The sequence below is a fragment of the Mus pahari genome, chromosome 23 (genome assembly GCF_900095145.1).
Source record: "Mus pahari chromosome 23, PAHARI_EIJ_v1.1, whole genome shotgun sequence".
Classification (NCBI taxonomy): Eukaryota; Metazoa; Chordata; class Mammalia; order Rodentia; family Muridae; genus Mus; species Mus pahari.
Window position 1 is genome coordinate 13,727,868 of NC_034612.1, and position 25,434 is coordinate 13,753,301.

General features: G+C 44.0%; 1 protein-coding gene across 1 annotated transcript in view; it reads left to right on the forward strand.

The window, feature by feature from the left end:
• The window catches only part of Kntc1 (kinetochore associated 1), a 74,043-nt gene that overhangs the window by 30,326 nt on the left and 18,283 nt on the right, over positions 1-25,434 (forward strand). The window contains exons 29-52 of the mRNA XM_021222668.2: positions 1,286-1,389; positions 1,478-1,577; positions 1,911-2,045; positions 3,067-3,186; positions 4,290-4,362; positions 5,375-5,442; positions 5,993-6,273; positions 6,656-6,828; positions 7,270-7,367; positions 8,653-8,791; positions 9,734-9,790; positions 10,556-10,719; positions 11,186-11,290; positions 13,811-13,939; positions 16,445-16,561; positions 16,922-17,031; positions 18,885-19,089; positions 21,615-21,704; positions 23,458-23,629; positions 23,715-23,773; positions 23,890-24,106; positions 24,656-24,729; positions 24,977-25,187; positions 25,303-25,412. Of these exons, the coding sequence (XP_021078327.1) occupies positions 1,286-1,389; positions 1,478-1,577; positions 1,911-2,045; positions 3,067-3,186; positions 4,290-4,362; positions 5,375-5,442; positions 5,993-6,273; positions 6,656-6,828; positions 7,270-7,367; positions 8,653-8,791; positions 9,734-9,790; positions 10,556-10,719; positions 11,186-11,290; positions 13,811-13,939; positions 16,445-16,561; positions 16,922-17,031; positions 18,885-19,089; positions 21,615-21,704; positions 23,458-23,629; positions 23,715-23,773; positions 23,890-24,106; positions 24,656-24,729; positions 24,977-25,187; positions 25,303-25,412 (3,111 nt within the window). The remainder of the gene's footprint in view (positions 1-1,285; positions 1,390-1,477; positions 1,578-1,910; positions 2,046-3,066; positions 3,187-4,289; positions 4,363-5,374; positions 5,443-5,992; positions 6,274-6,655; positions 6,829-7,269; positions 7,368-8,652; positions 8,792-9,733; positions 9,791-10,555; positions 10,720-11,185; positions 11,291-13,810; positions 13,940-16,444; positions 16,562-16,921; positions 17,032-18,884; positions 19,090-21,614; positions 21,705-23,457; positions 23,630-23,714; positions 23,774-23,889; positions 24,107-24,655; positions 24,730-24,976; positions 25,188-25,302; positions 25,413-25,434) is intronic.

The window sequence follows — 25,434 nt, forward strand, 5'->3', positions numbered from 1 at the left end:
GGAACTCACTCTGTAGACCAGGCTGGCCTCGAACTCAGAAATCCGCCTGCCTCTGCCTCCTGAGTGCTGGGATTAAAGGCATGCACCACCACGCCTGGCTGAACATTGGCTTTTGAAGCAATTTTCTGGTCATAAAAATGATATAAATTTTTCATAGAATATAAAAAAATATAAAAAGGAGATAAAAACATGCAGAATCCTATTTCCTTTGATAATGGAAAATAAGATGAAAATGTTCTCGTTTCAATTGCCAAATGAATTGCCATGGACAATGGAATGCCTCTCTGTTCAGAATCTGGAATTACTTAAAAAGTGAAGCTTGTATTGTTAACGCATTGACATTGAGCTTTAGTGTGATTTCCCACTTTCTCATGTGCCCACAGTCCATGCATTTAAGTCTCAAGTCATCTATGAAGCCTTGTCTTGGAAAAACAATTAAGTATAGGTAAATAATTAAATATTTAAAATATAAAGGCAAAAAAGAAAAAAGAAAAAAAAGAAAATATAAAGGCAACACTGGTTGTCTCAATGGGTTAGAGAGAGAAGGTGAAGTTAGGAGGGGCCATGTGAGTCTGGAGGCTTACAAGGAGGTAAATAGCGTACACAGGATCAAAAAACACATTATATACACATATGAAATTCTCAAAAAGTAAATTGAAAGATTATCTTTAAACTACAAAAGATTATCTTTACACTGTGGAAACTGAAAAGAGCTGAGCATGTAGAAAAACTCTTCAGCTGCTGCCCGACAATATCCTAGGAATTAAATAGTGGAATTACTCGGCTTCGTTTTGTTGTGTTTTATCAGAAATAGGGTAGGTAGCACATACCCCAGGCTAGCCCCAAATTCACTCAGCAGGAGATGGTGCTCTTGAACTCTTTTTTAGATTTATTTTATGCTTTGTTATTACTGTTTTACTTGCATGTGTGTATGTGCACGGTGTGTATGGCTAGTGTCCCTCAGAGTCAATGTCCCAGCTCCTGGAACTGCAATTATGGTTGTGAGCCACCTGGTTTGGGTTCTGGGAATTGAACTCCAGACCTCTGCAGGAGCAGCAAGTACTCTTTAACTACTGAACCATCTCTCTAGGCTGACCTTGAACTTGTGCTGGAGCTACAGGCATGTCCCAGGGCAGCTGGTTTGAAATCACTTTTTATGTTGACCATAGGAGGAAGCGCATGCTTCTGCAGACACATGAACTGCTCTCAGTCTCTGTCCTCGCTGTGTGCAGTGCCGCTCGCTTCCATGAGAGGGCGCAGCTGTTCCTCTGTGGTCTCTTTGTAGCTCATCTTTGATGCTGTGCTGAAGATAATGTACAAGGCCGTGGTTCCCTGGAGTGCAGCCGTGGAGCAGCTGGTGAAGCAGCACCTGGAAATGGACCACCCCAAGTAAGTGTGCAGACTGATGCTCAGCTGACTGCCAGTGTTCCCCACTGCCTGGCTCACAGTCTCGCTAATGTCAGTACGTTTGGTGTAGAGTCAAGTTACTGCAGGAAAGCTACAAACTGATGGAGATGAAGAAACTTTTGCGAGGGTATGGGATAAGAGAGGTGAATCTCCTGAACAAGGAAATAATGGTAAGTGCTGGTTGGATTGGGTCCTCTTTCTTGTGTTTTTAAGGCAACATGGAAAACTGATGGAAGATTTCCATATTAAAAAAGTTATCAGAGCTAGACTTATTATGTGGGAGAGGGTCACATGTGTGCTGTGGGAAGCAGATGGAGGTGGGGGAAAACACAGGAGACAGTTCTAGCTTTCTGCCATGCAGATTTTATGGCGCAAGCTCATGGCCTCTGACTTGGCTCAAGTACCTTTATCCATTGGGCCCATAAGCCATGTTTTAATCTTAAGCAAACGATTTCGGGGCTCTGTGAGTCTTCTTTTTAAGATATATGCATTATCTCTTCCAGAGAGTGATCCGATACATTCTCAAGCAAGACATCCCGTCTTCTTTAGAAGATGCTCTGAAGGTGGCCCAGGGGTACAGGCTGTCTGATGACGAAATCTACAGTCTGAGAATCATCAATCTGATTGACAGGGAGCAGGTGTGGAGCTTTAGGCGGTGTGGCGGGGGCTTCTTTGCTCACTCCATCTTCATGAAGCCAAACTGACTCAGCTACTGTCACCAAGCAATATCAGCATGAAAGCATTACAGTAACCACTCTGTGTTGCTCTATCAGCATGAAACATTACAGTAACTTAAGTACTTTTAAAAGGTGTCTTGTGATTGGCTAATGGTTAGTACAGCTCAACCTCGGGTTTAATACATGGCATGGGACTCTGAGGTTCTATGTTGTTTGGCAGTTTTCTGCCTGATTTTCTTAGGTGTTATAAATTGAAACTAAGGCCTCATGCATGCTAATTATACTTTCCAGCACTGAACTGTCACCTTTTTTGTAACTTTTTTTTTTTTTTTTTTTTTTTTTTTTTTGCTTCATATTCAGTAGCTATGGGCATGCTCTAGTGGTAAGGTGATTGTCATTGCCCTGGGCTGTGGTTGTAAGTTTAGCTTATGTACCACTGCCATTCAAAATAGGGTTTCCGAGTCGGGGTCTCATTCTATGGCCCAAACCATCTTGGAACGCTGTGTAGCCCAGGCTGGCCTTTCAGTGCCCTGCCAAGTGCTACGATTGCTTGTGTGTGCTCTGACACTATACCTCCAGTTATCAGATTTATATTTGTATTTTATTTTTAAAGGTTTATTTATGTATGTATATGGGCATTTTATCTGCTTACACATCTCCACACAAGAAAGGGCTATCAGATCCCATGGAACTACAGCTATAGGAGGTTGTAAGCTACCATGTGGGTGCTAAAAAATGAACTCAGGACTTCTGGGAGAATTCACATCCAGTGCTCTTAACTGCTCAGCTATCTTACTAGTCCGCAGATTTTCAAAGACATTAAGCTGTAGTCTTTATTTTTCCCCCAGTTTGCTAATTGATCCAATTGTCCTCACACTAGGCAGTATAGATCCGAGATTTTTGTTTTTTTGTTTTTTCTTCTTCTCACTTTCAAGTAGAAGGACCAGCCATTTTCTTCCCTTCTTTCTAATACTGTTCATAGGGGGGAGATTGCCTCCTGCTACTGAGGTCACTGCCTGCCGCTGAAGCTGAGAAAACTGCAGAGAGAGTCATCATCTGGGCTCGACTGGCCCTGCAGGAGGAGCCTGACGGCTCTGAGGAGGTGAGGCACAGGAGAGCCGGCCTAGCTCCATTCTAAACCCTTGTTTCAGAGGAAATCATTGAAGCTTAAAGATGCCCTCAGTAGAGCCAGCTCATCCCTCTAGCAAGAAGAAATCAAGTGCCACAGGTGTGGTGACACTCGACTTGAATGCCAGGCAGAGTAGCCAGCCTATGGGTCTATATAATGAGTTCTAAAACCAGCCTGGACAACATAGTAAGACCCTGTCTCCTGTCTGTCTGCCTCTCTGACTCCATCTCTGTCTTTCACATACATACACTAAAAAGAAAAAAACGAAAAGAGAAACCAGATACCTAATTAGCTAGATAGTTGGAGTTTTAAGCCTTGAGAAGTGCTTCCCAGCTTTAAATTAGTTATTTCATTTTCATGTAACATGAAGTAGGCCCCACTGTAGACTTGAGTGTAGAGCATGAGCTCTTCAGTGACATTTTGGTTTATTAGGAAGTAGCAGAGCCTCCACTCAGAACCCTTGGGTGCTGCCACCGCTGCTGTGCGCATGTTTTGCTGCTGACTGAACAGTCTCGCATGGTCTCTACGGTGAATCACCACACTCCACCCCATGTCACGTCCTTTAATCAATGCTTCTCTTTTGTTTTTTCTTCTGTCTTTATTGCTAAAAGCATAATTAGTTACTCCACGTAGGTGAGCTAAGCTATTGATGGACCTTGTACTCTTTCTCTTAAGCTTTTACCTGAGGAAGTTTGCAGTTGTTTAGTGTGACCCTAAAGAAAAAGGTCTGTGGACTGTAGTGTAATGGAAAGGCTGTAGGTTAGCATCTCTTTCCGGTAGCCATAAAGCTGGTGTTGGTGGGTTACCATACTTAGCCTTGGTGATGCCGGACTGGAGCTACACATAAGCCTCAGCCACTTGCTTTGTTATTTTCCTGACTCTTTGGTTGGTTTATTGTTTGCTTCCTTTATATTCTTTTGCTTTGGTTTTCTGTTGTTACTGAGGCTGGAGCTCATGCCTGAGATATGCTAGGCAAATGCTCTCCCTCTTCCCCAGCCTGTGAGTCTTATGTGTGTGTTTGTCTGGTCCAGCTGAGGTGATCAGGGAAGAAGTAGATTTCACGTTGCATCTTTTAGGACAAGGCCTGGAGAATGTCTGTGGCGAAGACCTCGGTGGATATTCTCAAGCTCCTGTGTGATATTCAGAAAGGTAGTTTTCTTAGTTTCTGTTCCTCAACTTGGTTTTTGTCCCAAAATTCACAAAGTTTCCATGAGAAACATCTAATTTTTTTTTAATTAGTCATCTTAGACTAGAGCATGTGAAGTTGAGTTATTCTCTCTTTACACGGTTCATTAAGCTGGTCCTTGTTGGACTAGATACCTGATGTAGCTGTCGTCTATAAGAGGAAAAAGCCCGTGTAAACTTGGACTTAAAAAAGTTGAAAAAGTAACTCACTTGGGAGTGGGATTATAATTTGTTTCAGAAGGACTGCCATTCTTTATATATATATATATTTTTAACTGTCTGTGTGTCTGTTCTTTGAGTACTGCATGTGGAATACATGTGCCTTTACTTTTTTGCGGGGTGGGGGTTCGAGACAGGGTTTTTCTGTATAGCCCTGGCTGTCCTGGAACTCACTCTGTAAACCAGACTGGCCTCGAACTCAGAAATCCTCCTGCCTCTGTCTCCTGAGTGCTGGGATTAAAGGCGTGCACCACCACTGCCCGGCTGCCTGCTCTTTTATTATAAGCCTTAAACTTCCCTTTCCTACCTCCAGGAAGAAGTTTCTTTTTTCACATTTGACCTTTCTTTGCACTTGAATTATGTTATGTCAGGGGCAGTGAGACGGCTCATCAGGTAAAGGCGCTTAACAGGCGAGCCTGTCAGCCTGAGCTCTATCCCTGAAACCTGTGCAGATGTGGGAGGAGAGACCCCCCCACACACACCCACACACCAAATATAATTTCAAAACTCTTATAGCAGCAACTGAAACCCACCACAAAAGACTTACAAGAAAACCAAAGTTAATTGGGTAATCTCTAAGAATACTGGTTTACTGAGGCCATAGCCCTAGAGACTGAGAAGTCCAAGTCGGGATGAGTTTTCAGTCACCTTCCAGAGGTCCTGCCTCCTGTTACTGTGACGACATTCTGGGAGGAATTCGAGTTAGATCATGTGGGATCATGTGTATCTGCTGTAACGTTCTAAAATGTAATTCCAGACAATCTGCACAAGAAGGATGAATCTGAAGAATTCCTGAAGCGATTTAAAATGGTTGCTAGTTTACAGGTAACTTGATTAAGCACCTAATTGACCTTAATGCCTCCAGCCTTCAGGGATGGTGACACACTGGCTCTTGTTTCTCAGCAACTTTATTGTGGTGCAATTCATGTATCACATACAGTATTGATAACTTTTGATATATAGTATTTCTAGTTTCTTAACATTATAGTAAAATATACATAACAAAATGATAGAGTCTAGCCGGTTCTCTGCCTGGATTGCAGTGATATCAGTTACATTCACAGTGCTATGCAGCCATCTCTGCTCTTTTCACACTCAGATCGGAAACTACTCACAAGGCAGTAGAATTCTTTCAGGATTAAGCCTCCTTTTGCAAGGCTCCACACAGCACAGAATTATCTGGACCCAAATGTCAGGAGTGTTAAAATTGAGACTTTCATAATGATGCTTTCTTATTTGCCTACCTCTTAATGTTAGTATTTTATAACTTTTGAACCATAAAAGTGTTAAACTCCTAATTTATCAGGGAGTAATTTCTGAAGCAGGGGTGAACTGGAACACTGAGTAAACTTATGGTTGTCTTGCTTTGCTGCAGGAGAACTTTGAGGTCTTCCTTCCATTTGAAGACTACAGCAACACTGCCTTGGTAGCTGGCCTTCGAGAACAGTATATTAAGGCACAGGAAGCTGCACAGACTGAGCACAAACACAGGGGACCCCCCGGGCCCACCCTGGCCTGGGGGACACACCTGAGCATCAAGTCAAAGCTGCATCGACAGGCACTGGCCCTACAGGTGTCTGCACAGGAGCTGGAGGCAGAGCTGACCTTGAGAGCCTTAAAGGACGGGAAGGTGGCGGCTGCCCTGAGCAAATGCAGGTGACACCTGATTCCCTACCTCGTTGTGTGACAGTGGCATTTGCTCTGTTCATCTCTTTGCCGATAAGCACAGAGCCATAACAACTTGCATTTTCACAACATTGTTTACTGTTTGGTTTCTTGAGAGCCTATTTTGTGGCCTCTGTCTAAAAATAGCGGCATGGAAGGAAAATAGACCTGCTCAGTTGGTGACGTCACTATTGAATGTCAGCTCCTGGGCACCTTGAGCCTTAAGGGTATAATTTAAAAATGGATTATACTTTGTCCCATGAAAATATTTTGAAGACTTTTCGTGTGTTGCCCTTAGTGGTTAGGGACAAACACAGGGACAAACAAGTGCTTGTGGCCCGACTCCTAACTCCCCCTCTTCTTTCCTCTTCAGAGATTTACTTAAGCATTACTGCAATGCCGACACGGGGAGATTACTGTTTGTGGTGTGTCAGAAGCTCTGTCAGATGTTGGCTGACGATGTCCCAATGGTAGCCCCAGTAGGACTCAACCTTCCTTCTGAGATCCATGACCTTGCATGCCACGCTGTCACCATCTGCAGTCCAGGTGACAAGATATATAAAGCTCTCCTGTTCTCTGGTCCATTGCATCACTGTGTCCCACATGCCATCTCTGATAACCACACGGGAGACAGCTCTTCCTGCACTAGGGCATTAGTTATAGTTTTAAATCAATAACTGAGTGCAGGTGCCCCCTCAAATGCTTGCAGTTAGGTGGCTGAGAGCCAGGAGGGTCATCAGCCCGGGCTAGCCTGGACTACATAGCTAGACCTTGTCAGTCTGAAAGTCCATTAACACTGTCATTCCTTATATCGATGGCATTTGCTTCTGTGTGATCCTGGTGTCCCTGACATGTGATCAAGTGATCCCACATGGATCTTTTCAGGGCATGCTTAAGCGCAGACAGGAACTGTGTTTACAATAGTCAAAGCTATGTGGTGCTTCTAAGTGGCTGTTAAAGTAGCCTGATGGTACTTTCCACTTTCAGATTATTTGCTGGATGTTTTAGAGCTAAGTAAATACACTTTAATCGCTGTGGAGCTTTGCAGACAATGCCAGATGGACGACTGTGGAATTCTGATGAAGGTAAGCCACCTCTGAGTTTTATTTCCATCAACAGGACAGCTGCTGGCCCAGTGTGTGGCCCTGCATATCACTTGCACAGTTCACAGAAATTCGGGATTCACCACTTACCTTTGTAGCCAGCATTTGCTACTTTGTGGGTAACACTGCTTTTCTATTCTTTCAACCCTCTAGGAGAGAAAAAAAAAGACAGAGGAGAAAGGGGGTGATGTTATCATTAGACTACTTAAACCGAGAGACCAACAGCAAAGAACCAACAACCCAACCCATCTGTCTGGGCCTAGCATTCATTATACCCTCTGAAAGTACCAGAAGTCCAAATGTTACACAGCTGAGGAAACTGTCTGCCAATGGCAAAATCACGCCCCTCCTAGAGCACAAGGCAAATCACAGTCAGCTGCTGTCCACAGTCTGAAACAGCCCCATCCCACATGTGGGCTTACAACTAAAACATTCTTATCATATTTCTGTAGTGTGTTTTTGTTTTTGTTTTTTTTAAGATAACAAAATTCCAAAATTGTCACTACATAGCTTTTCTTGCTCTTTGAAAAACTGTCCTCTAAAAAGCTGTGAAGCCAATTCTCTTTCCAGACAAACTTGTTCATTTTGATTTGAACTGTTTTTGAAACATAGGGCCTTAACCAAGGCCTCTTTGGATGTTGAGCTTCTGTTAAGAGTTTAATTAAAGTAATATTTTATAAGTCACCACCCAGAACAGAATGTTAGAATACAGTTTTCCCTTATCATGCACAGAATTGGTTCCAGACTGCCCCTCCCTCAGAGATACCAGGGTCTCTGGGTGCTAAAACCCCTTTTGTACCCTAAACTGTAACATTTACAAGTAACCCACACACATCTCTCACACTTTCAACAACTCCAGCTTTTACTGAGTAAGTTTGATCCAAAATTGGTCAGCTCTGTAGCTATAGAATCTGTGGATTCAGGGAACTAACCCATAATTCCGGAGTTGTATGTAAACATCCAAAGTGTTGGGCACTTGTGTTGGCTCAGCGGTTAAGAGCACTTGACACTCTTGCAGAGAATCCAAATTCAGTTCCAGGCACTGAACTATATCATGCAGCTCCAATGGTCTGTAACTCCTGCTCCAGGGGATCCCACACTTCTCTCTCACACGTACATATGCAGGCCTACGTATAATTAATTAATACAAACCTTTTTTGTTTTTTCAAGCTGTTGTGCTCTCAACCTGACCCCTGATTCAGTGTGGGTAAGGTGGCATGTGCTACGGTGCACCTAACACTGTCTTGTCTATACGTTTGCTGTTTAGGCCGCTGTTGGAACTCACAAGGATCCCTATGAAGAGTGGTCCTACAGTGACTTCTTCAGTGAAGATGGAATTGTTCTCGAGTCACAGGTGGTGCTGCCTGTCATCTATGAGTTGATCTCATCAGTGATGCCCCTTGCAGGTAGGTTACACTTGTTTCATTATTTTCTACCATGTTTTCCCTCTATGCTGAGAACCAGACCTGCACCCCATAAGGTCAGTTTATATGTTTAAGGACCCAAGTACAAAGGAATACCTGCTGCATATTATTTCATTTATGCAAGGGAAAACCAAGCTCTCAATAAGTCATGGTATTTGATGTTAGGGCAGTGGTTGCCCTTAGGGATGGTGGGTAAAAATGCTTTTCTGTTGCTGTGGTAAGATAGCATGACAAAAAGCAACTTATGGAAGAAAGGGTTTACTTTGGCTTACAGTTCCAGAGATTAAAGCGTCTACCATGGTAGTAGAACAAGGAAGCCAAGAGCTCACATGATCCAAAGCAACAGTGAAGCACTGAGAACAAACTGGAAATGGTGCTTTGACATCCAAAGCCTGCCTCCATAGCTAGCCCCTCCAGCAAGGCTACCTGCTGACACTCTCCAAACAGCGCCATCACTTGAGGACCAAGCATTCACATATCCAAGCCTGTGGAGACATTCCTCATTCAAACCACCATACCTGGGGCATGACTGTAGAAGGGTGTGAGGGGCTGTGGGTCCTGTAAAGTTCTGGCTCTTAGTCTTGCTGCTGCCATATCAGTTTGGCTGCTTATAGATTATATGTTTATCTGGGCATTTGGGTGTGTAGTTGAAGGCTTTTTGTTAGTTTGGTAGGCTGGCTTTATCTGAGGGTTTGTTTTGAGATAGGACTTGCTGTGAACTTGCAATCTGCCACCAAAGTGCTGGGATGTCAGGCACGAGTCACCATGCTCGGCTCTGAGGTTTGTCGCTCATTTTGCTTCTTACAGCCAGCATTTGCTTTAGGTCATTATTTGATAATAGAGCAGTTTCCATGACATCTGAATTTGGCGCTTTGTATGAGTTACGTTGTTTAGTCTTAGTTAATTTGTTTTTCTCTTTTGTAGAAAGCAAAAGACATCCTTTGGATTCTATAAGTTTGCCTTACTGCTCCACTAGTGAAGGTATTTACGATTAGAAATGTATATTATATTATAATTTTACAAATGCCAGGATAACTTAAAGCATGAATTCTTACATGTTGAAATTTTGAATGTGAGTTTGTCATAAAATCCTTGATGTAATTGTTTCATGATTTAATTGTTATATTTTCAGAAACCGATTATTTGATTGTCTAATTGAATTAACTTTAATGACTTCATATATTTTAGGTTTATGTATAGAGAAAATATCTTCAACTGCCAATAACTTAAGCATCTAAATTTTATATATATATAGATAGATAGATACATACATACATACACATATATATGGCTAACCTATCTCATTATTTTGTGGTCTATATCCAGTCTCATGTTAACTCTTCATTTACTGACTTTGGGAATGAATTTCATTATTGTTACCCTTTTTGAGGAATTGGGCCATTCCTGAAAGCAATTTTCCAGAACAATGATCATTATTTAAAAACAACAACCAAAAAAAAAGGGAGGGGAGTTGATGGCTCAGTGGTTAACAGCATGGCTGCTCTTGCAGGGGGCCCAGGTTCAGTTCCCAACACCCACACCAACACTTACAGCTCCCTGTAACTTCAGTTCCCTCTGACCTGCAAAGTCACACACCTGTACACCTGTAGTCCACACATACTCAGGCACGCATACGTGCACATTTAGTAAGTGTGTGTGTGTGTGTGTGTGTGTGTGTGTGTGTGTATATATATATATATATAATTATTTGTGAAGGTAATTATTGAAAATCATCTCACATTTCAGGAGAAAACCTTATTCTCCCTCTTGTAAGCTCCATCTCTGCTCTGCTCCGGAGCCTCCAAGAATCCAGTCAGTGGGAACTAGCCCTGAGGTTCGTGGTGGGCTCCTTTGGTACCTGCCTGCAGCACTCTATGTCGAACGTCATGAGTATCAGCTTGAGTAAAAAGGTATGACTTTCATAATCAATTATTTGACTTTTGGGTAATTGCAGTATGCTCTGCCAAACAGATCTCTCCCCTGTTGGCAAAGGCCCCGATGAGTGCTTGTTAAATGCCAGATACACTTGTTTAGTATCTACTAAGGTCCCAGGGCACCTGCACACATTTCTATCAACAACCCCGAGAATCTCCGCTTTGCAAATAAAGAAATTCAAAATGGGGCGTGTAAGAATTAGTTACCCAAAGTTTTGAGTTAGGTTGGTAATTCTTTAATCATAACACAGTATTTTCTGTTTTGTTGTGTTGTGGTTGTGGTTGTAGGAGTTTTATTGTGCTATTGTTTGTTTGGGGATATTCTTGACAGAGTACCTTGCAGCCCAGGCTTGCCTTAAACTTACAGAGATCCACCTGCCACTGTCTCCCAAGATGGCACATCTTTAGGGGACCTAAAGACTCTTCTGTTCTTTTCTGAAAGTTACTTGGCAAGAATACATTGGCGAACTCCAGGGATATCGTTATGGAATTGAAGGAGAAGTCCATCATGTTTATCAGAGAAAGTGCCACGATGCTCCTGCATAAAGTGAGTCCCTCTGCTTGGCTTGTCATTCCAGCCAGTCAGGCAATGCTGGCTGGTGTCCTCTCCACCTTTCAGAAGCGTCAGGAACCAGTGTGACCACCAAACACTGCTGCTCGGGTACTGGGTTTTAGTGCATGTCAGTGTTATTCTATTGAACATGCAACTGTAATGAATCTTTGTCACTTTTTAATGGACTAAAGCATTCCAATGATCCTTGCCTACAGTTTACGTCTCTGTTCCAGGATTTCTTTACAGGAATGCTCATTTATTAGTTTTATTATTATTATTAATTCCCCTTTGAATCAGGGTCTTATGTAGCACAAGCTAGTCTCAAATTTGAATTTAGTGTGTAGACAAAGATGACCTTAAAACTCCTGATTCTTCTGACTCTAAGAGCTGGCCTCAGAGGCATAGCCAAGCCTTTAATAACCTAAAGGTCTCTTAGACCTTTAAAGGGGAATAATTATTATTCTTGTGTTGGGCATTAGGTTTCTCTTTGGTGGTCAGATTAATTAGTAAAAATCCCCCCCCCAGGACTGAAACTCAGTATCGCTCAAGCTGGACACAAACTGCCAAAACCCTTCTACCTCGCTTTCCAGATGATGAACTCATCAGTGCCCTTACCATGCCCCCACACTGTCAGATTGCTTCACAGCAGTTCTCAACCTGTGGGTCGTGACCCCTTTCTGGGGGGTGTGGGGGGATTGTGTATCAGATAGTTATGAAGTAGCAACAAAATAATGTTATGGTTGGGGGTTACCATGTCACGAGAAACTGTATTAAAGGGTTACAGCATCAGGAACTATTACTTTAGAGGGAGCTTGGGAATGGCAGTGCCATAGTGGGTAATGGTGATTTCACACACATATGTACATGAGTACACACTTCCAAAGTTGGTGATAGTTTTAAAGTTTTAGAAAAAAAATTAATTATAATACAAGGAACCCTTCACTGACATGGTACTTAATATCAAGCCCTCTTCTTTTCTTCTATTTTCTATAATAGAATTTCTTTTCCCTCGTTTTGGAAACAGAATTTCTCTCCATAGCCCTGGCTGTCCTGGAACTTCACTAAGGTAGACCAGGCTGGTCTTGAACTCCCAGAGACCCACCTGCCTCTGTCTGCCAGGTACTGGGATTAAAGGCATGTGTCACCATTGCCTAGCATATAAGGCTCTTTATCTTTAAATATCCAGTATTTGTCTCCTTAGTGTAAACATCTCTGGTTTAATGGCCATGCAGATTTCCCCATTGCTGAATTTTACAGTGGTTAAACACTTGTGTTAATGCCCACATTCTAATTTAATTTTGTCTCCTTTATCAATCCTGTGCCTTTGGTACAAGGTCTAGACTAACTTTTGTACTTAATGAGCCAGCAAACTACAGCCTGCAAGACCAGCTTTTAGCTTCTATAAGTAAAGTTTCTCTAACACAGGGCTGTGCCCCTTGTGTGCTGCTGTCTATGGCTGCTGAGGTTGCTTTCCCACTTCTTGAGAAACAATGAGTTGTTGCTACAGAGGTATGCCTGCAAGGATGAAATATTGACTCTATGGACATCGTTTAAATGTCTTGGAGCTGGAGCGATAGCTCAGTGGTTAAGAGCACTGGCTGCTCTTCTAGAGGACCCGGGTTTGATTCCCAGTACCTACATGACAGCTCACAGTGGCCCATAACTTCAATTCCAGGGGATTCAGCACCTTCTTCAGGCCATTGCAAGTGCTACACACATACAGTGCACAAACATTCATTAGGCAAAAACCCAATACATAAAATGATAATATATAATTCTTTAAGGGTCAGGTCCTGGTGTAGCTTTAATAATTACCTTTTATCCAGCTTAAATCTGTGAGTCCCCACTTTAAGGTGCAGAATGGTCTTGCCACCATAGCACTGCACCTCTCTCCCTAGAGTTCTCCAGAGCCTGCCGTTTTGTTTTGATTTTAGATAGAAGAGACTGTCGAGTCACCAGAAGAAAGAGTCTTAGGTAGACAAGGAAGCTGGGGATGGGACCCAGTGACATGTAAAAGGGAGGGACACCCAGTTAGGTAGTAGGTGACTGGTGAGTGGAACCAAAGCCGCACAGACCTCACAGAGCATACCTACATGAACAAAGATGGTCGCAAGAGCAGCAAGGCTCTATGGGACCACTGTTACATGTGCAGTCTGTTGGGACTACAGCTTCATTGCAAAGCTCACAGCTGTATTTGGGTTCTGATGCAGGGGCCTGGTGGATTTGGGAAAATGTGGTAGGGGGTCAGTGACTAAGGAGGCAGAGGAGGGCTCTTGGGAGATTTCAGATTGACCTAAACTGTAGGGAGAAGGAAGAGCCCTGGGTCCTCCCTACAGGGCTCACTGAGGCTGCCTTCCGCTTCTAGTCCCCGCTGAAGGTTCTGTGAGCACATTTCCTTAGAGCTTTCTCCCCGTCACTGCCTGAAGAGCTTGTCCTCAGCTGGCGGGGAGTGAGCCTGAGGTTCATCTTCTGTTTGCTAACGGAGCCTTTGCTTCTGATGCTGTCTTCCCGTAGGTGTTTAACTGTCGTGTGGTGGATATGGACCTTGCCTTGGCCTACTGCACTCTCTTACCTCAAAAGGATGTGTTTGACAACCTCTGGAAGTTCATAGATAAAGCGTGGCAGAATTACGACAAAATTCTGGTATGCCCTGAGCCTGGAGACCTGCTCCTGTTGCCATGCTAAGGTTTGAGGGACAAAGTGAGGGACTTTGTTTGCAGGTCTCAACTGTTGGGCAGAAACAGTGATCTGTCTCATGCTGTCTACCTACTTGTGCCTGACTGGTGATAAGCATTGCTTAAAGAATTAACTCTTATTTCTTAAAAAACTAAACAGAGAAACTGTAGCTGGGTGGGGTGGCATATGCTTTTAAGTCCAGCACTCAGGAGGCACAGACTTAGAGGCCAGCATGGTCTACAGAGTGAGTTTCTGGACAGCCAGGACTACACAGAGAAACCCTGGCTCAAAAAACCCAACGTGGCTGAGCACGATGGTACACACCTTCTATTCCAGCACTGCTGAGAAGCAGAAGCAGGCAGACCTGGAAAAGGCTGGCAAACTGGGTGAGCAGTGCACAGCACTGGCCGCCCGTCCAGTTCCAGGCTGGTGAGAGAACTGTCTCAAGGAAAAGGTGGGCGGTACGCAAAGAATGAAGGCCGGGATTGTCCTCTGGCTGTCACACACAGATCTCTGTGCCGCCTTGGAACATTACCCCATTTACTGAAACCCTAGACCCCACAGCAAGGCTTTTGTGTAGGGTGGGTACAGGGGCCACGTAGCTCACCTTGGTTGTTCTGATTGGTTGTTTTGTTTTATTTGTTGTAGCTCACCTTGGTTGTTCTGATTGGTTGTTTTGTTTTATTTGTTTTGTTTGGGGTCTTGGTGGGTAGCCTAGGTTGGCCTCAGATATATCCTTTTTTTCTTTCTTTCTTTCTTTTTTTTTAAAGATTTATTTATTATATATTATATTCTGTAGCTGTCTTCAGACACACCAGAAGAGGGCATCATATCTCATTACAGATGGTTGTGAGCCACCATGTGGTTGCTGGGATTTGAACTCAGGACCTTTGGAAGAGCAGTCCATGCTCTTACCCACTGAGCCATCTCACCAGCCCCCCAGATATATCCTTTCATTCCCAAGGAAAAGTACACTCAATGTAACAGTATCATGCAAAGTGCACTCCATATAACAGTATCATGCAAAGTACACTCCATGTAACAGTATCATGCAAAGTGCACTCCATGTAACAGTATCGTGCAAAGTGCACTCCATGTAACAGTATCATGCAAAGTACACTCCATGTAACAGTATCATGCAAAGTGCACTCCATGTAACAGTATCATGCAAAGTACACTCCATGTAACAGTATCATGCAAAGTGCACTCCATGTAANAAAGTACACTCCATGTAACAGTATCATGCAAAGTGCACTCCATGTAACAGTATCGTGCAAAGTGCACTCCATGTAACAGTATCGTGCAAAGTGCACTCCATGTAACAGTATCGTGCAAAGTGCACTCCATGTTACAGTATCATGCAAAGTGCACTCCATGTAACAGTATCGTGCAAAGTGCACTCCATGTAACAGTATCATGCAAAGTGCACTCCATNTAACAGTATCATGCAAAGTACACTCCATGTAACAGTATCATGCAAAAGCCCGAAGACTCAGGTTTGAATCCCCAGCATTGCCTAACAAAGTATGGGTTTGTGCCTGTAATGCCAACACTTGGGAGGCAGAGATAAGAGGATCAGAAGTTCAAGGTCATCCTTGGGTACATATTAAATTTGAGGCTAGCCTGGGCTACTTGAGACCCAATCTCAAAAAGAAAAAAATAAAAGTCTGTGCTATGTGTATTGCAGGGGAGGGGGTCTTGCTGGAGAGGTGACTCAGCAGTTAAGAGCAGCTGCTGCTTTACCTGGGAACTTCAGGTCCTAGCACCCGTGCCAGTTAGCTCATGGCTCCCTTAGCTCTAGCGCCAGAAGATCTGACACCACCTTGTAGCCTCTGCAGGAACCTGTATACACATGACATGCACTCACACAGACATACAGGCATATACATTAAAATAAGACTGAAGAGACAGTTCAGTGGTCAAGAGTGCGTACTGCTCTTGCAGAGGGCTGGGCTTTGGTTCCCGCACCCACACTGCAACCCCTGTAACTCCTGCTGCAGGGGGATCTGAAGCAAGGGATGCCTATGGCATCCTTGAACACCTGCACACAGGTGCACATACACACAGAGACAGATATGTAAAATAGTGAATAAAACAAATGTAAAGAAATATGTATCGGTCTACATCTTCTCACAGAAAGGCCTGTAGGGTTTAGGGAGTATGGGAACTCACAATTGGCCTCAGGCTGCACATATGCTGTGTCATACTGTACCACTGTACCATGTTCTCAGCCCAAGGCTAAGAGTTTTCTGTTGTGTGTAGCTCTGGCTGTCCTGACTCCTAGCGCAGGCTACCCTTGGCCTCACAATAATTCTGCCAAATGCTGGGATTACCCAGACACTGCCACACCTAGCTTGGAGGGTTTGGTTGTTTTCTTGTTTTTTGTTTTTTTTCCCCTTTCTGGCTTTCATCTAAATCCTATTGAAACTAATACTATTTACAATGCAGTTCGATCTTGTTCAAACTTCGTAGGCATTATCTTTGGTGGGCTCTCAGCTGGCAAATCTCTACCAGGATATTGAAACAGGACTTCGTTTCCATGAGCTCAGTATTGATGCCAAGTGGGGTATTCGTCTTGGTAAACTTGGTGTGAGTATTCATAGTACTTTGATATTTAATTTGTTTTGAGGATTATCTAGTCTGCAAATGTGAGACAAAGATCTTATGTATAAAGAAGTAAGCGTCTTTTTTGTGTTATTTCCTTTTCAATGATGTTAGAAGAAGCCTGACACTTTTACCTGCTAAGCTTATGTGTGTATGTCTACACTCATACACACAACAGGTAAATAAATCTAAAAGGGAAAATTGGAGACGCTGTAGAAGGTGGGTTTATAAAATAATAACTAAGGTAAAAAGGCATGTTATAATGTTGTTCGTTTGTAACACTTTTTCATTCAGATGTTGTTTTTGATTCTTTTTACTTTTTCATTTTGTGTTCTTTGTTTCTAGATTTCTTTTCAGCCTGCTTTTAGACAAAATTTTCTCACCAAGAAAAACCTTATTAAAGCTCTGGTGACTAACATAGACATGGACACCGGCCTCATTCTGGAGTATTGCAGGTAATCTTGACATGGTAATGGCGGCCTTGCTGTGGGTTTGGCCGGCTCGTAACCTTTGCTTTGAGAAGATTGATTTTTGATTTACTTACACACTGATGAGTATCCAAGCTATGCTCTGAGCTCATGTTGTATCTCACACCTGTATTCCCAGGATTCAGGCAGGAGAATTACAAGTTCAAGATCAGCCTGAGCTACAAAGTGAAGTACTGTAGCAAAAATTAAAAATGCAGATTTCTGGGCTTTTTCTCCCTGGCATTCTTAACTCTGCGGGTCTGGACTGAGAGGCACTGAAGTCTTGAGTTTCTTATACAGGCTCCATGTGGATTCCCTCTTACCTGTGGGAACCATTCCTAAGTAACTAACAGGCAAGCCACATGGAGAGCCTGGATATGCTGGACAAAGTGAGGAGACAAGGAGGGAAGATGGGCAGGTGGGGGATGGCCGGGTACTGTGTGATATGGTCGTGATTGATGTCAAATCATTAAGTGACCACTTCTAATGTATTAAAGGTACTCTCCCTCCTTTCCAACTTGTGATAGATAAGTGGATTCTGGGGGCGGTTTTGTTGTTTATTTTTGAGTTAGGATCTCACGTATCCTACAATAACTTCAAATTTGCTATGTAGCCAAGGCTGGTCTTGAACTTCTGATCATCTTGCCCTTACCTCCACGTCCTGGGAGAACAGGTGCCTATCACTGTGCTGGTTCAGATCTGACTCGTTTTGCTTTTGTTTTGGGCTCTACTGCACCCCGAGCCCCAGTGCCTCTGTTTCTGATAACAGCTGCTTAGAGTAGTCTTTCCTTGGCCAAGCATCTAGGCAGCCCCTCCTCCCTTTGGGGAGTAATGACCCTGGCTCTCCGCGCTGGGACTGCTACAGTCAAGGACTCGAGGCTGCCCAGAGCTCTGAGTCGTGCCGGCTCAACTGAACATGGAAATGAAACTCTGCCAGTCTTTGGTTTTGAGAACTTCAACTGCTGGTGGGGTGCAGCTTTACCAAGTTGGACTCTGGGTGGGCGTCTGTGAGCTGCTTTATGTAACCGCTCCCTTTCCTGCATTTTAAGGAGCTGTGGTAATGTTAAGTTTGTTCCAGTCATTCATCAGAGGCCAGGACCATGTGTATCAATAGTGACTCTTCTGCCCGAGGCCATCTGTGTGAACAGTTTCTCATTTGGCTTTTGTTGTGGTCCAGGCTGGCTTGCACCTTGTGATCCTCCTCATGCAGCCTCCTAAGGGAGGGGATTACAGATGTGAGCCACCCAACATGCCTGGCTAGGTGGCTTTTACAATGTCGGAGGATTTGACTGCGATGGTACTGAAAGCGTTGTTTGATATCTCAGTTACCATGATGACAAACTAAAGGATGGCTCTCATTCAAAGGGCCGGAGGCGTGTTTCAGTTGTCACTTTGTCTATACCTACCAGAGTCTTTTTTTTTTTTCTTTACCTATGTAACTTATTAGTTATTTTTACATGAAATAGGCTCTCCTGTGGTTCAGATTAGCCATGAATTCACTATGTGGCTGAGGATGACCTTGAACTCTTGATCCTGCTAACTCCTAAAGGCTGTAAGACCAGGTTTGCAAAGACAGTAATTAAACCGGGCATTGTGGTATAGTCCCCACTATTGTCTGAGGCCTGAGGATTACCTCAAGCTTGATTCTAAAGCCAGCTCCTTATCAAGACCCTGTTTAAAGGCAATATTAGCTTTGATGATATGTACTTTTCCCAATTGTGAGCTGAACAACAGTGCGGTTAAAAGACTTGAGTGACCGACACATGCATGTGTCTGTCAGACCTTGTCTGGACATGGGCGAGTTAGAGATCCGCCTGTAATTAACTGACCGCTCCTTTCAGCACATTTCAACTGGACTCTGACGCAGCCCTTCGGCTCTTCATTGAAACCCTGTTCTGCAACACTAGCAGCCAGAGCCAGGGAGACGCTGCCCTGGAGCCCACAAAGCATCAGCATTCCAAACTCCTGGCTAAAGCCACTGAGATGATCCCTTTGCTGAAGAGCACGAAGGATCTGGTGGTCAGCCTGAGTGAGATCCTCTATAAGGTAGGTGAATGGAAGTGTGCGCCTGGTCACCCTCTCCTCATCCTTAGTCGGATACGTGTTCTAAAAAACTACATACCTGAGTTTTTCAGTTTTAAGATAGGGTCCCACATAGCCCAGGCTAGACTCAAGCTCAGTATGTAGGTCTTAAACTCCTGAACCCTCTGGTTTCTACCTCTCAAGTGTTAGGTTTATTGGTGTGTGCCACCACACTGCTAAATCCTGAGAGAGAGTGTGTGTGCGTGTCTGTTTGTGTAGGTACTGGTACCCTCAGAAGCCATAGACTTACCATCAGCTGGACTTAGCACCAGTAACTGGTTTAAACTGCTTGGCATGGATACTGAGAAACCTGGATTCTCTGTAACAGCGCTAACCACTGAGCAATCTCTCCAGCCTTTTTGTTTCTGTTTTTTGTTTTTTTTGAGACAGGGTTTCTCTGTATAGCCCTGGCTGTCTTGGAACTCACTCTGTAGACCAGGCTGGCCTCGAACTCAGAAATCTGCCTGCCTCTGCCTCCCAAGTGTTGGGATTAAAGGCATGCACCACCACCACTCGGGCAGCCTTTTGTTTTTTTGTTTTGTTTTGTTTTGTTTTGTTTTGTTGGTTTTTCAAGACAGGGTTTTTCTGTATAGTTCTGGCTGTCCTGGAACTCACTTGGTAGACCAGGCTGGCCTCGAACTCAGAAATCCGCCTGCCTCTGCGCCCCTTCCCCCTTCCCCCCCNCCCCCCCAGTGCTGGATTTAAAGGCGTGCACTACCACGCCCGGCCTCGGCCTTTTGTTTTTTATTTTCACACAGCAATCACTTTTTAAGATAGCTTGTCCCTCCACCCATCTTACCTTTTATTCTCCCCTCACAATAAAGCAACATTTTCCATCAGAGTTGTTTGGTTTGTTTCCCCTCAATCTATAGCTTTTTGAGAATGGTCTCACGTAGTCCAGGCTGTCCTGGATCTTGCTGTGTATCCAAGGGTAACCCTGAACTCTCTCCAAGTGCTGGGATTCGAGGTGTGTGCCGCCATGCCTGGCTTCTCAGGTATGGTTTGGTTTAGTTTGCCTCTGTTGTGGGGGCGTGCTCAATTTACACAGGACTCCGTTCTACTGCATGGGATCTAGGCATCAAATTCAGGTCGTCAGACTTGGCAGCAAGTGTTGTCACTGAACTGTCCCTAACCCTCCAACACCCGAATGATGAGACTTTAGTAATTATGAAAGCTTGGCGGACTCTCCACGAGCTCATCTGGGTAACCTATACCTGTACCCATTCCTTCTGCTTGTCTGGCTAGTGCACCACCCACCTATGACTGTCCCAGAGTTCTATCCCACCTCCATCCCCATGTCCCGCCTTTCTGCTCCTGCCCTGCTATAGGCCCGGTGCCTGTCCTATTTAGTACCCTGCTTTTGGGGGCAAACACTGCATCTAACCAGACTTTCATGAATAAGATGTTTAAGCCATATGCTTTAATATTATAAAGAGTTATATTGAATGAATATATGTTTTCCGTGTGTGTGTGTGTGTGTGTGTGTGTGTGTGTGTGTGTGTGTATGTTTTGATGAAATTTTTTACAAATTGGTATTTAAGTTAATAGATAGTTGATTGGAGGATTGGGAGGTAGATAGCAGAAGTAAGGTGATCATCAGACTGTTAAGGTGAATTTTAGTTTTATATTTTGCCTTTAAGTCAGCCAGAAATTATAGACTTGCTTAAATTCCCTCAGTCTGATTGCCTCCCAACTTGATAATTATGTGCTTTTAGTTGGCATTTAAAAAAAAATAGAAAGAAATGGTGCGTAGGCGGAAATGAGAAGCCGAGAGAACATGCCATGGCTTATCTTCTTGTAAGTCTAGACAGACACCATCCAGTTCATTCTGGCCTTAGGAGGACGATGAAGCTCTAAAACAGAGTCCCCCAAGAGCCTTGGCCATGAAGGCCCATGTCATACTTAAGGTATTTCCAAGGCAGTTAGTTTTCCTGTTTTTTTTTTTTTTTTTTTTTTTTAATTATTTATTTAATGTATGAGTACTCTGCTGTATATACATCTGCTTGCCTGAAGAGGGCATCAGATCTCCCTACAGATGGTTGTGTGCCACCATGTGGTTGCTGGGAATTGAACTCTGGACCTCTGGAAGAGCAGCCAGTGCTCTTAACCACAGAGCCATCTCACCAGCCCAGTTTTCCTGTTTTCATTTCCATCATGAGGAGAGCAAGTGGAACTTCAATTTCAGACTCTTGAAAAAAAATGGAAACTTTGACCATGTTTATTCTTTCTGTGTATCTAGCGCAGAGAGACATCTGCCTTCCAAGGATTACCTTTTGCAGCTTTTCAACCTCCATTTCAAAACTTTCAAACAGAGGGAACTTCAGAATGGAGAACTCTCCTGTGACAGGCCGCCTGGGCTGTGGGGCATGAGTGGCTTAGGTTTGCTCTGTGAACCAATGAGCACTGCCAAAGAGCATCTGCGAGCGTGATGGGCCTGCCAGTGTTTAATCGGCTTCTGCTGGTTTTTGTTTGTTTGTTTGTTTTTGCAGATGGACCCATATGATTATGAAATGATTGAAGTTGTCCTGAAAGTTTTAGAACAAGCTAATGAAAAGATAACCAGTGTGAACATTAATCAGGTATGGAAAGACATAAAAGGTTGAAAACTCATCTCTGTGGCTTGGTTTACTATGATATAATTTATAATATATGTTATAATTATTATCAAATTAAGAATATTGTGCATGTTCTTTGACCTCCCTTGAGATTCTGAACTTGGTTATAGAGTTCCCAGATGCCCTGGAACTCATGTTGTAGGCCAGACTTTCATGAATAAGACTCACAGAGATTCGCTTGCCCCCCCCTCCTAAGTGCTGGGATTAAAGGCATGTGCCACCATGCTCGGCAATGTGTGATACTTTAATTCTTTAAGAATCTTATACATGGGGTTGGAGAGAAGGCTCAGAAGTTAAGACTCTGACTGTTCTTCCAGAGGTTCTGAGTTCAATTCCCAGCATCCACATGGTAGCTCACAACCATCTGTAATGGGATCTGATGCCCTCTTCTGGTGTGTCTGAAGCCAGCTACAGTGTATAAGAATCTCATACATGAATGCAATGTGTTTTGATCATATTCACCTCCTTACTTCTTCCCCAACTCATCCCTCATATAAACTCCTGGTTTTCTTTAATTCATTTGTCATTTGTATTTATTTAAGGATTTTTGCTTTTTCCATTTTTTAAAAGCTTATTATGAAATTTGTGTAAGCGTGTGTGTGAGAGGCTGGTACCTAACACACCATGTGGAAGTTAAAGCCAGCGTTGTGAAGTCACCTCTTTCCTCTCCACCTTTACATGGGTTTGGGGGTTAAACCCAGGTTGTCAGCGTTGTACAGCAAGCACCCTTACCTGCTGAGTTGCCCCCCCCTTCCCTCCCTCCCTCCCTCCCTTTGTTGTTATTTTCTCTTTCGAGACAGTTTCTCTGTGTAGACCTGGCTGTCCTAGAATTCACTCTGTAGATCACTTAAACTCACAGAGATCCACTTGCCTTGAATGCTGGAATTAAAAGCCATATTTATGCTTTTTTTTTTTTAAGAATTTATTTCTTTATTTTATGTATAGGAATACACTAGCTGTCTTCAGACACACCGGAAGAGGGCATCAGATCCCATTACAGATGGTTGTGAGCCACCATGTGGTTGCTGGGATTTGAACTCAGGACCTCTGGAAGAGCAGTCAGTGCTCTTAACTACTGAGCCATCTCTCCAGCCCTGACCTTAATTTCTTGATCTTTCATTTCTACCTCACTGGGATCACACCATTTGCTACCACACCTGGCTAGTTTCTAGTTCTGTCTCTTATGCAGTAGAGGATTTTAGGGTCAGATGGAGAAACATGATAAAATCCCACCTCAAACTAAGATGAATAATTAAAAATGAAATCTTCTGACTTAGGTGTTTTTGATGCCTGTCCTAAACTATTTGAAGAATTTGTATGGAACTGCCCAAGTCTTATCCTATGAGCAAGACGGCACCCTTGATTCCTCCTAATATGATGTCTCCAGTGTTCATATATCATGTTTTAGGAGACAGCAACAGATTAGGGAAACTAGAAGTGCACTTTGTTTTGACTGTGTGTGTGTGTGTGTGTGTGTGTGTGTGTGTGTGTGTGTGTGTGTGTGTGTGTGTGTATACGTGCCACCATGTACATGTGGAGGCCAGAGTTGGTTTTCTCCTTCCACCATGTGGTTCCCTGTGTTGGAACTCAGGTTGGCAGCAGGCATGGTGGCAGGTGCCACTGACCCTAACAGAGACTGTGAAGAATGGGAAAGGCACGTGGTGCAGATGTTACAGACACAGCAGCCCTTATAGGTCTCTTGCTCATTTCCACACAGGCTCTGAATCTTCTGAGACACTTGACATCATACAGAAGAATCTCCCCACCAGTGGACCTGGAATACCAGTACATGCTGGAGCACATGATCACTCTGCCGCCGGCTGCACACACTAGACTGCCCTTTCACCTAATACTATTTGGCACAGCACAGAACTTCTGGAAAATTCTCTGTACGTTCATTAACTTGTGATAAGTTTCGCTAAGTGGCTGACAAATTCTTTTCTCACTCGAATGCCCTCCTGATTCCCCCTCTAGCCTCAGAGCTCAGCGAAGAGTCGCTGCCAACGCTGCTCTTAATTGCAAAGCTGATGAAGGTAATGGGTGGAGCATCCCAAGGAGGCTCTTTGTCTCCAGTCAGGCCTCATCCTGGACCAGGGATCTGACACCACTTCCTGCCTCACCGTCTCTCTCTCTCTCCTCTTTTCTGAAGTTCTCCCTAGATACTCTCTATGTGTCTACTGCCAAACACGTGTTTGAAAAAAATCTGAAGCCAAAGCTCTTGAAGTTGGCACAAGCCAGGTCCTCCACCCTGATGAGCAAGGAAGTGGATAAGCTCATGCAGACCCTGGAGTCATACCTCCTGTCCATCGTCAACCCCGAGTGGGCCGCCGCCATCGCCATCAGCCTCACCCAGGAAGTCCCAGAAGGTGGGCACCCCTCTGCTCTCAGGACTGGGGTGCCCGTTGACAACTTTGTTTGGATTCTATCCCCTTTTGGCAGATAGATCTGGGGACGCTCTCCGGGGTCTTGTACATGCTAGGCAACCGTTCTGCCCTGTGTCTTATTTCTCACTCCAAATGCCCACCGGCTAGATGCCAGCGGGAGCTCCCAGTCTATCCTAGGGTTTGAAGAGTTTGTCAGGAGCTGCCCAAGTCTTACCCTGTGAGCAACAAGGTAGCTCGGGCACACCCATCTGTGACTTGTTTGCAAAGATATCCAAAAGGGCAGTATGAATGGTGCCGTGCTCTCTGTCCCCATAAACATAGGAACTTCCTAGAAAGAAGAATCTAGTCGTGGACTAGAAGCTAAGGAAGGGTCTCTGTGACCTTCAATTTTCATGTTATATCCTTCTGTCCCATTTACCTCAACTTTAACTTTTACCGAGTGTTCGTTTATTGTTTTAAAGTTCTTGCTGTCTTGGTAACACGTATTGTCTCAGGAGATTCATATTTCCTCACAAACCTCCATCCTTGCAGGCCCCTTCAAGATGTCTAGTTTGAAGTTCTGCCTGTATTTAGCTGAGAGATGGCTACAAAACATCCCTCCTCAGGTGAGCCTGAACCAGGAAACTTGAGTGCCTCTCCCCCAAGCCGTGGTTGCTTAGCACCTGTCTCATCCCCCACCCTCCCCGTCCTTCAGCCTGGTACCCAGCAAGGAGAAGAAAGCCCACGGTTGCATGTGATGTGTGTTTAAGGGTGTAAATAAAGTGGGGCGGGCTTGTAGTCACTAAAGATGGAGTCTGTCTCGCTTGAGAATTTTACAGTCAGGCTTTCTTTCGGTTTCGAATGCTGTTAAAGGATGAGACGTGTGAGAAGGTCAAGGCCTTGAAGAAGAAGCTCTACCTCCAGTTCCGGCTCTCGGGAACGGAAGCTGTGCTCATAGCCCACAAGCTGAACGATCAGGAATATTTAAGAGTGGTAGGGAAGCCAGCGCACCTTATTGTGAGCCTCTACGAGCATCCCAGCATAAGCGAAAGGCTTTGTACCACATCTGGCAAGGATTATCCCGGTGAGGAGGAAACAGCAGTGTCTGGTCCAGAGAAGGTGCTGTCTTGACTCCCAGTTGTCTTCAGCCAAAAGCCTGAGTTTCCCTTTTGTACGTTTTTTTATCTCCATTGTCTTAGATATCCATGCAGCCGCTAAAGAAATAGCCGAAGTCAATGAAGTTAATTTAGAAAAAATCTGGGACATGTTGTTGGAGAAATGGCTGTGTCCCTCAACGGTGCCCAGTGAGGTGAGTGAGCGAGTGCTCACAG